The sequence below is a fragment of the Pararge aegeria genome, chromosome 16, assembly GCF_905163445.1.
Source record: "Pararge aegeria chromosome 16, ilParAegt1.1, whole genome shotgun sequence".
Classification (NCBI taxonomy): domain Eukaryota; kingdom Metazoa; phylum Arthropoda; class Insecta; order Lepidoptera; family Nymphalidae; genus Pararge; species Pararge aegeria.
The window spans coordinates 10,845,410-10,856,842 of NC_053195.1; the positions used below are offsets into that span (position 1 = coordinate 10,845,410).

The window sequence follows — 11,433 nt, forward strand, 5'->3', positions numbered from 1 at the left end:
CACAAGCCAACAGTTTCTATATACGAGGAAGCGTTTTTATGTTCGCGGAATGGAGGTTAAGGATTGGAAATAAAAAAAAAACAAATTATTTTTCCTTTTCAATATATTTTTAGATCTTTCAATTAATTTATTTATCCCCTCATAAAAAAATGTTCATTTTTTTTGTCCCCAATATACGCTGAAACTGCCACCTTATTCCTTAACTTAATCATGGGTAGTAAATTTTTTACCCCGCTTTTCAGTTTTGGAAAGAGGTAATACTAACTCGTGACCAGGTCTGGGCTACAGCGTGGGTGGTTCAAAATATCGAAACCCACCTTAGCCAACGCAACGCGGCTCTTGTGGACGGGCGCATTGTCGTGCTAAAGCAGCAATATTTTAGCCATAGATTGCAGGTATGGAGGGTAGAGGTAAGGAGAGTCGGCTGTGTATATGAAAAAGTGTCGTCAAAATGTATTAAATTAGGATGGCGCCACATTTGCATCAGGGTAACTCTTAAAAGAAGCGCCAAATATAAATATTGTTAGAGTAGGCTTGAAAAATAAACAAGGAAGTATGGAGATACAAGGAAGTAAGGTTATATTTACCACAATATTTTGTACAACGTAAGTTGTTGAAATTCTCAATAATTAACTTCTTTAGTCGATAATGACATTAAATTTTTTAATTCGGCATACTTCAATTCATCTACGATTGCTACATTCATACCATACCCTGTGCATCCACCAGCGCCATTGTGGAGGATTTTGAACTGTTATTTAGCGCATACACTGGACACTTTTTCAACTTTTCTCCCATATAAGATGACTCTCCTTACCTCTACCCTCCATACTGCAATCGCGTGAGCAGTTATTACTTATTAGTGCATTATCTATGTTTCACTATACACTTGTATAGAATCGAAAGAGCGCATCTAGCAAGAATATTGTGAACGTAGACAGTGAAGTAAATAGACAAATGGATAGCATCCGTCGCATTCACACAAGTAAGAGAACAACTTATGTATACGTCTTGTAAATAAACGAGATAAAGCGATAGGGTCTTTTGTCTCATACCACGTGCCGGTTTTTTCATGGATTAGCAAAGCACTTTGCGAAACAAGTTTGACAGTTAGCCATCGTTTTATTAGTAAGAGATACTTTTATTAGTAAGAAATTCAAGATAAACGGATTGTGAGCACAAAAATACAGACCTAACTAATTTGACATTGTTAATAACCAGCTTCCGTGAAGAATTTCTGCGAAAACATGGTTCGGTGCAGTGTTTTAGGATGTAAAAGTGATAGTGAACGTAAATTTACGGATTTGTCGTTCCACTCGTAAGTACAATACTTTTGATTTGCTAAAAGTATAAATAATTATCGTTTATTATATTTCTATAATATACAACACAATTTGCAATAGAAAATAGATCGTTTATAAGGTTTTATGCTAATTTTAATCATACATAACCTAAAGTATAATAGAGTGCAGTGCTGCCTACATTCAACATGAAAATTGCCCAAACTGCGCAGTTTAATTTATTAAAATTATAGAATTTCAAGTTTTATGTGTCAATAATCATTAATTTAATTCCATAGATGTATGATACGATGTTGATGTATTAGAGAAAAAATGTATTTGGTGGAACTGTAAGAAAAAAATTTGTTGACTCCAACAAATATGCAAGCACTACGTTGTAAAGTCTAAAGCAAATTTTTTTTACTCCTCGAAATATTTCGGAATCCATCGAAGATAGTTTTTGACCATTTTCATGTACAGAAAAGTAAACTTAAAACTATACTATGCGGAGAAACGAATCTCCCAACTATTATTAAAAATTATGTTTAAAATATTTTGTTCCAGTTTTTTGTTACGGTCCATAATTTATTGTTGCTATGGGTTGAATCCACAGGTCGCACTAATTGGACACCCAAAAAGAGTTCAAAGATATGCAGCAAACACTTTCATACAAATATGGTCATTAAAAAGATCAAGCTAACGGTTCTGTATCCTAACGCTGTTCCAACACTGGTCAGTGCTTAATTTAGCTTTTGAATGAATGAATGAATGAATGAATACACTTTTATTGTACACCAAAGAAACAAAAAGTAGTTACAAAGATATAAATACAATCAAGAGAGTACAATTTGGTGGCCTTATCGCTACATAGCGATTTCTTCCAGGCAACCAATGGCGTAAAAGGAAAAAACGTAGAAAAGAGGTAGGTGGTGCAATAAATAAGATTTAAAAATTATACAAATATATAAATATAAATAAAATATATATATATATATATAAATATAACTATAATATATATATAAATATATTATATATAAATACAAATAAAATATATAACATAAATATCTATATAAATATATTACATATAACATCCCCAATTAGTATGAAATACATAAATAATTCAAATTACACACTTAAAATGATTCGCTTCAGCGTTGTTCGGCTGAAAGAGACAAATAATGATCCTTCACTAGTTTCTTGAAGGTCCCAATCGATTGTGCCTCACGGATATCTAACGGCAAGGCGTTCCATAATTTAATAGCCTGAACCGTAAATGATCCGTTGAAGAAGGAGGATTTGTGACCAGGCACCTTCAAGACTAACTTCCTCGTAGAACGAAGTTCGTCTGGGAGTCCTACAAATTTAAACCTCTCTTTCAGGTAAAGAGGAGTAGAAGGACGAAACAAAACACAGTACAGAATAGAAACAATGTGCAAATTCCGGCGAAGTCTGATAGGTAACCACTTGAGACGAGACCGAAATTGAGAAATATGATCATATTTGCGCAACCCAAATATGAAACGAATGCTAGAATTCTGGAGTCTCTCAAGTTTATTTAACTGATCTTCAGTTAAGTTAACATAGCTTGCGTCAGCGTAGTCAAGAATGGGAAGGAGTAGAGTCTGTGCGAGCATAATTTTGGTAGGTATAGGAAGTAAATACCGAAGACGACGCAAAGAGCCTAGAGCTGCAAATGTCTTTCTGCTGATCTCATTAATATGGTACGTCCAACTTAAGGTTCGGTCAAGATAAATGCCCAAGTTCTTTACATTTTCACAGTATGGGACTGTGACACTATCAAACTCAATGGAGGGGAGGGAAAACCAGTCAATCCTTGAAATCTGCCTTCGACTGCCAATAACAATAGCTTGAGTTTTTTTTGGATTAACGTTAAGGCCATGCGCTTTACTCCAATTTGAAATAACGCGCAGCTTATTAAATAAATAATAAATAGCTTTTGAGTTTTCATTGTACGGAGATATGTTGGATGATATAATTATGACACTTTTTGTTTATTAGCCTACTATAAAATCATCTTTAGTTTGTATATGATATAGATTTATAATGTTAATGACAAAGTTGCCTGGAAGCTAGCCGCTCCGCTTTCATCTTCCAACTAATCGCGAGCCAGAAGCCTTTCTCATAAAAAAAGCTGCAAAATTGCTTCACAGACCAACGTAATAATGTTATTCCATAAATGTTCCCTTTTTACAATTAAGTTAATAACGGAACATTAAAAATTATTATGCAGTTCCTTTAGGATATGTTTCTAAGTGCAGCTGCTTGTAATGAAACAAATGCCTACATTTTGCTACACTGATAAAGTTTAGTATGTAGGTAGGCATAAGTATCTACGCTAGTGCATTAGGAAAATTCCTGTAAAACTAGTCGTAAGTTGGAAATAAATAAATAAATTTTGTATGGAACAAATAGTAATAAACAAATACCAACAAACTATAAGTGTGGTAGAAGACCTGAAATCTGGGACCTTAGAATCGGGGTAAAATAAAATGTATGGCAACACTTCTCAAATATGCTCTGTCTCACAAGCGGCACGCCAACCATTCGTCGATTTACTTCTCTGTCTACGATTGGGAAACTTTAATACTGGGTACCCTTATCTCTCGGTTTCTCGGTCAGAGTCAGACTCTGGGGTCTAACCCACAGACTGCCTAGCCAGTAGCCACTAGCCAGTCAATTAAAAAGTTGACCGATGACATTTGAAGTTGAATTCGAATAGAAAAGACATTTTTGTAAACTACAGTATTGTTAGTGATTTCAATATGTTTTTATCACATTTATAAGTATTTAGATGGTGTCAGATTCATAAAGGTCATCTCAGCAACTCTAGTAATGATATTAGCTGAATCCTTGTTGTTTTCTCTGGCTTTGATTCTTTGCTGTGCAACATTGTTCCTATTAATTTACTACATTATCACATTATCTGATCTTGAATGCGACTATTTAAACGCACAGGAGTGCTGTGACAAACTTAACTACTGGTTACTACCGAAGTATATTGCGCATTCGTTTACTACCTTTACATTTTTGTTCCATGGTTACATATTGCTTTTCTTGTTGAACCTGCCTATGTTTATTTGGTCCAGCTTTGAATATTTTACAGTACCACGAGGTAACCTAGGCGTTTATGATCCCACTGAAATCAATAACCGAGGTCAATTGAAGAAGCACCTCAAACATGTTATGATTTACATTGCATACTATTTAGTATTTTTCTTCATTTATCTATACTCATTTATATTGGCGATATTGAAAGGTGATCCTTTCAATAACGGGAGTGATGACGATATTGTGACTGAAATTTAACAAAGCCATTATGTCAGACGAGTCCCCGAACGTTACCTATTCCCCTGAGGATGAGCAACAGAATGATGAAGAAATAGAGAACAATTCAAGCGCAGATTCACCTTTTAAGGAGCCCATCTGTATGAAACTAGCACTTGATGATCATATCAAAGCTTTTAAGGAAAACACTTACCTTGAGAGGGAGTTTGAGGCTTTACAATGTAGCAGTGAATTAATAGACAAAGTAATTTCAAATTACATTATTGTTAAGCAAATACTAAGTAACTTGCGCTGGCAAGAAAAGATATTGTGCAAACAAGTGTGCACAACATGGAACTCTGCTGTACATGCTTTGAGCAGAGAACAGTTGGGACCTGTCGACTTTATGATGAACTTGCGATCAACGTCTTTAACTTGGGCTGTGTTGAAAAGATCGGGTAACTTTTATAATGAGCCGATGGTAGTTATGACATTTGTTAATGGTTCCGGGCTGGACATGACCAGCCAATGTAAATTAATTGAGCCAAGCCCTTGTGCTATACCTTGTCTTTACGACCATAGCTGTAAGTGTACTTTGTTGTTTAAATAAGTATAAGTCTCCCTCAGCATATTAATGACCCATCAATCTTATAAATTTAAAAAGCATATAAAATTTTTCAGAATCAATGATAGGAGAGCCGTAGCTTAGTTGGAAAAAGCCCTCAGGCTGCGATTGCCAGAGAGTCACAGGTTCAAATCCTGTTGGTTCCAAAAATTTTTATATGCTTTTTAAATTTATAAAATTGATAATTCCTCCAAGTGTAGGTAAAAACACTAATAAACATTATAAAACCCATCAATCTACTCTTTCATGATGGTGAGTACCCAACCATCACACTACTCAAATATTTTTTACAGACAGTTGACTATGGGCTTTAATGATAATTTTTATGTAGAATTGTAATAATTTGTGAATTCAGTAACCTAGCTCTGGCCTAGAAATGAGAATTTCTAGATAGAGAAATTAATTGTTGGCCTGGCCTGAGCCCCATTCTACTATTATTGTGTGTCAGTGGGTAGTTAAATAATGATAAAAAGTACTATGAAATAAAAAAAATTAAATGGTAATTAAATATAAAAAATCCACAGATTCACAACTGCTAACAAACTTTGACTATTTGTTGCACATATTATTTTGATTATAATAAACATTTCGAAACAAAAGGTTTTTTCATTAGAACTTTTTGTTATCAATCATCTACAAATAGCAAAAGAATACTTGGGCCCCTGGAAATGTACACAGGATAATCTGTGGCAGAACCTTTCCAGAAAGAAGCAACAATCAAATAGTATTTTTTCTTAGTTTTGATTGAGACAAACCTATATAATAAACTATATAATTGCAATAATTCAAGAAAGTGTTAATTTTATGCTTTTCTGTCTTAATGCTTAAGTTAAGCGTGTGAGGGATTATATTAATTGCATGTGAGAGTAAAGGACAGTTATCTCTGTCAATTTCTATGCATACAATTTATTGATATTCTTTATGTCACTTGCCTTATTTATGGTGAAATAAATCTAAAACTTTTTTTTCTAATTTCAGTGCTAGATTCAGTCCAAAAATACACCAGTGCACCAAAAGACTGTATGAACATGATACGTTCTGACTATTTATCATACTGGCCCACACCAAGTTCAGTCACATACGAACATGCCATTGCTAACCTGAAGGTCAATCCGTATATGGTTGGATTATTCATACCTGTCATACCAGATGTGGAGTATCATGCAATCAATATTAAATCTATGGGCAACATGCAACAAGAATTTTACGATGTTGTTAAAAATATATCAAAGGATAGAATCTTTAAAGGTATAATTGTATATGTGACAGACAAGTACCTTTTGCATTCTGTTGAGGACATTATCTTCTTGAATTACATCAAAGACTTGTAAGTGTTATTTATGTGTGTATTTTTATATTTGTATATTCTTTCGTTTATTTAAAAAAAAGTATAAATATATATATCAATATAAATAAATATCATTATTATCGTCAGTTGTCTCAGAGGGAGGGAATTAGTGACTCTTCTCCATTCAATACCACCTTTTTGGTTTTTTTAAATGCATGTTTAGAATTTTTATTTTTCTGAGAAAGAGTAGTTGTGGTACTTGTTTAAAGTGTTGTGGCTTGACTATCAGTCTCCAGTACAACTGTATTCAGTTGTGAATGTCGTCATATCCAACTGCATATAGTGGCATGCAGGCCTAGACTAACATAAAGGATTCAGAATGCACACGCCACTCCATTGAAAGACTACCCCATGTCTGAAAGCAGTTTAAATCACAACTGCATCCCTGAATTTTGTTTTTAAAAAAACTTGGTTCTATACAGTTTTATATTAAAACCATCAGCCATTTTAACTACATGTATGAATACATTTACTTTCAGGCAACCAGACATACCCTATGCTATAGGAGGTTGCATAATAGAAGACACTATATTTGAGCCGAGTGATATTAACGGTTTGATAGAAGGGATCAATGCATATCGAGACTTTTTCAGTGAGAATTTAATCTCCCTCGGCATGTTTACAGTACCAAAAAGTCCACAGAAGAATGAATACAACTTTAATATGTACTCTCTTGTACTTGATTCTTCTCACTGGGCTAAGCCGAAGATACAGCAAGCTATTAATGAGGTAATATAAAACAAAAGTTTTACTTCAAAAGGCATATTCTTTACCGCATAAGCAGCAGAACTAAGCCTGTTAATTATTTACATGAGGGCCACATTCAAGTTTAGAATCTAACGTTATTCCTAGAAAAACTGTCGTATCCTCCAGTTTGAGTTCCTCATTTTTAAGTAGTACAGTGGTTTTCACGTGTTTAACATTAGGTAAAGTGAATTTTATACACTTGGTTTTTTTTCCGTAAAGAACCAAATTATTAGCTTCCCGTGTTTGTCCTTGGCAATGTAAGGAAGGTCATTAATGTAAATAAGGAACAGAATTTTCACAACTGATCCATTAGACCGTTTTCCATTCACGTCGACTTTCTGAATTCTATCGCGTAGATAGTTACTCATTAAGTCTAGAGCTACACCGTGAATTCCATAGTTCGTTTGTAATTTTAAGGACTATGTAATGGATAAAAAAGCTTGGGTGTGAGTTATTGCTCTAACCAGGGTGCTCTTCTAATAATTTTAAATGACAATGTGAGAGGGTGATAACAAAAAAAAAACACCGGGCTAAGTTTGATGTGGGCTTCTTAGACCACGACGCGTTTGGAACCCTCGTAGCTTGAGTTTTAGTTACGAATATGGTTACCGCCATCATCTAACTACCGTGTAATTCTCATGTATTGTACGCATCAAAAGTGCCACCTATGGGCCTACTTGAATAAAGATATTTTTGACTTTGACTTTGAATTATGTAAGGTGATGGTGCACATATATATGTGTGATCGCTTCATAAGTGCCTGTGATAGGCATACATGAATAAAGAAATATTGAATTTGAATTTGTAAAAAAAAGTGCGAAGATATTATATATTCCTAATCCCGTTTGCTCATGTGGCTATTTCATAACATAACTAGTAACTTTTGAGAAAACACATAACTAAACTTGGTGTGGTTTAGATTTAAAAATAATTTAATTATATTGCCGCAACTGTATATAGGGATTTATTTAATTTAACAAAGCACTTCTTTTATTGCAGTTTTCGTGCAGAGTCCCACAGTTCGAGTATAGCGCAGCCCTCAAGCTATCCTGCGTGGGTCGCGATCAGAAGCACCAATGGGAGCAAGATTGCTTCCGTGCGGCATTCCCTAACACCACCATCGTCGGTTGCAATGGAAACGGAGAGTTGGGTGTTGACCACCCGCCCAGACCAGATGAACCGTCACCACAATCATCAGCTAAACGACACTGTGGGGATTCGGGCCCTCAGTTTGGAATAGTGTATTCTTATTCCACAATTTTCATTTACATGGGGTGGGGAAAGATATTGTCCAACAGACCTGCATAAGCTAAACGCACAGAGGTCAATGCATTTTCAGTGTGTATGACCTCATTTGTATTTTGCATCCTTGGACTATGGAGTATCCAAAGACATGCTAATTATTCAGCCAATCAGGGCCAACTGATAATGTTTGTCTTATTACATTTTAATAAAACATTTGTAATACCTTATTGTAATTCAAGATACTATATTTATTCTAGATGATATATAGGTTGTTTATGAGAGGGGCATCATATGCTCGTAACGTTTAAAGATATGACAATTTCATTTTAGAAATGTATTTAGGCATTAACCACATTAAAACTTTATTTTTAAATATATTTTTCAAAGCGGCCTAAAACGTTTGCTTTCTTAATAGTTACTGCTGCTAGGGACATTAAAAAAAGTTGTTTGTTGTAGTGTTTTTTTTTCTAACACTGCCTTGTGCATTTCATTGATGCAAAAAAGCACTGCTTACCTTGGGGTAGATTTTTTTAAACTTTGAGAATGGTTTTTCCGTCTTATAATATTTGTCTGGTTAAAGCCTTTTCTGTCGTAAATCACTGATTAAATAAAGTTTTAATGCGGTTTGAAAACCAGAAGACTTACAAATAAACGGCATAACTTGGCAAATAGTTAGGCTATGTTTTTTCGATAAGCACTGAATAACTGTTCAGCCATTTTACTGGTGAAGACACTTGTTTACTCAAGAAATATAGATACTTAGAAGGCGACTTAATATATGTTCAAATTCAAAATTCATTTATTTCAAGAAGGCCCAGTTTATAACCACCTTTGAAACGTCAATTCAGTCTGTTTGTAGTGACTACCACCGGATTCCCTCGAGAAGAGCCAGTAAGAAACTCAGCAGATTGTTCTTTTTTGAACATCATTTTACAGTTCTTCTTCTTTAAAATTTTGTATCTAGTGCGAGATGATAGCGGAACCTGCTTCCAAGCAGCCTTGTCGTGAACCGATATTATGTCAATAAAATTTTAGGGCAGTTCTTTAATATTTCTTAGTTTTATCCTAAGAACAATGAATAATACCTATATAGAATCAAGATTAGAATAAAAAGAAGTTCTCCCATATCTTATAATTTTTTAAAAATTAAGTATCACTATACTGTGTGTGATACAAAAAAAAAACTATAGTCGGAAAAATGTAATAGGCCCGTTTTGACATTTGTGCAAGACCATAGAATGTAACTTGGAACAAAAATGAAAGAAACAAAAAAATTAAAATCAATTACATACAGTGTTTTAAAAAATACGTAAATTTTTTTGGGACGTTAAATAATATGAAAGAATATATCGCGAGTATTCTTTTTGCGCTTACTTCATAGTATCATGCAATTTATAATTGTTGCGAAACGTTCCAAAAACAGTTACGTTCTCAGTCTTTTTTTTTTTTATAATAGAGCTGTAACCATTTTTTTACTGAATATCGAAATTAAATATTGTGTAGTTATCTTTACTGCAAAGAATGAGCTTGGTTCTCAAAATGGGTTCTAAATAATGAGTCTGAGATGATGTATCTGACCAAGCGGCACATGACTGAAGCGTCCCCGCGCGCACTGCGCAGTTTTTCGTTCCTCATCTTGTAAAGTTGACTGTGCGCTCGTTTAAGTTTGATATATATTGTTTACTATTACGTTAACTATGGCTCTTCTATTTTGGACATTAATTTAAACATAGTGATTTGACTGGATTTTTGTGTTTGATGTTATATAGTACTAACTCTGTTTCAACATGTTGAAAAGTGGACGTATAATCAACAGCCAGTCACGCGTATTGGTTGTGAAGTTAAAGGAATACTTTGAACGAACAAACACTTTACAATACATAATAATATCAATCAAGTACTGATACAAACTTGAATTGATTTATCGTGAATACCGAGTACAGAGTCTTATGGTTCCATAACTAGTTACGTCGCAATGACAAGTGTCAAAACGGGCCTATTACATTTTTACGACTATAGTACCTCGTAAAATAATATAAAAATTCTAAAATTCTAAATTCTAATTTTCTTTACTCGAAAAAATAAATTTTGAATTTTGAATTTTTAAATTTTTATATTATTGTACGAGTTACGAAATGAAAATGTGGTTTACTTGAGATATCATAATAATAACAATTTAAAATGTGTTTGCGAAACGCGAAACAGCTTAACACTGCATAACTATTCCATCGTTATGCCATGTTTAGTTGTAGGGTTCTTAATTTAATTTTTATACTTTATTTACATATGGATAGTAAGTAATAAGTCAGATAAGATTAGTTAAGATGAGAATTTTACCCCTACATGTTAGTATAATTATTGATATTATGCTATAGGTATATTTAGCAAAATCTCATGTTGTGGCAAATAAATGCTCTCACTTTTATGATTATTGTATTAATGTATTTAGGATAAAGCGAAAATATCGCACAGATATGATATACATACTTAAAGGATTGAAGTATCATTGTCTTTAAGTTAGTGACAATAAGGGGGCGATCTCCCTAGCAGTGCTGAGCACTCTGGGCTTATGAGTGGAGGTCCGGGATTCGATTCCCGGCAGAGGCATTATGAGGATTTATATTTTCTAATTATCGTTCTCGACTTTGGCTGCTTACCACCCTGGCGATTTAGCGTTGCGGCACGATGTCGCGTGGAAACCGTTAGGGGTTTGGATTAAACACCACTGCCACCACCTTTGTGATTAAAAAAATCGTGTATTATTTAGCAATATTTTAGTATGTTGTACTAATTAAGTGCAGATACCTACTTTTCTCCCCCAACTGATAACAGCGGGGTTTGCCTTGAATCTCTCCCACTACCCTTAAAATCTCGCGTAATAATTGGACGCCCCCAACCGGGAC

General features: G+C 34.2%; 2 protein-coding genes across 2 annotated transcripts; both read left to right on the forward strand.

Moving 5' to 3' along the window:
* Positions 1-3,956: 3,956 nt before the first annotated feature.
* LOC120630453 (protein cornichon homolog 4) lies at positions 3,957-4,627 on the forward strand. The gene has a single exon (XM_039899691.1). The coding sequence runs from the start codon at positions 4,134-4,136 to the stop codon at positions 4,605-4,607; it is 474 nt and encodes a 157-aa protein (XP_039755625.1). The 5' UTR covers positions 3,957-4,133; the 3' UTR covers positions 4,608-4,627.
* Positions 4,596-9,736, forward strand: LOC120630452. The gene is made up of 4 exons (XM_039899690.1): positions 4,596-5,149; positions 6,169-6,517; positions 7,018-7,267; positions 8,285-9,736. Exons 1-4 carry the CDS (start codon positions 4,618-4,620, stop codon positions 8,591-8,593), a joined length of 1,440 nt encoding a protein of 479 aa, XP_039755624.1. The 5' UTR covers positions 4,596-4,617; the 3' UTR covers positions 8,594-9,736.
* The last annotated feature ends 1,697 nt before the right edge of the window (positions 9,737-11,433 follow it).

Coding starts and splice junctions, on each gene's coding strand:
- LOC120630453 (XM_039899691.1), top strand. CDS start 4,134: ATGATATTAGCTGAATCCTTGTTGTTTTCTCTGGCTTTGATTCTTTGC.
- LOC120630452 (XM_039899690.1), top strand. CDS start 4,618: ATGTCAGACGAGTCCCCGAACGTTACCTATTCCCCTGAGGATGAGCAA. Junction 6,518..7,017: donor TTGAATTACATCAAAGACTT/GTAAGTGTTATT, acceptor ATTTACTTTCAG/GCAACCAGACATACCCTATG. Junction 7,268..8,284: donor TACAGCAAGCTATTAATGAG/GTAATATAAAAC, acceptor CTTTTATTGCAG/TTTTCGTGCAGAGTCCCACA.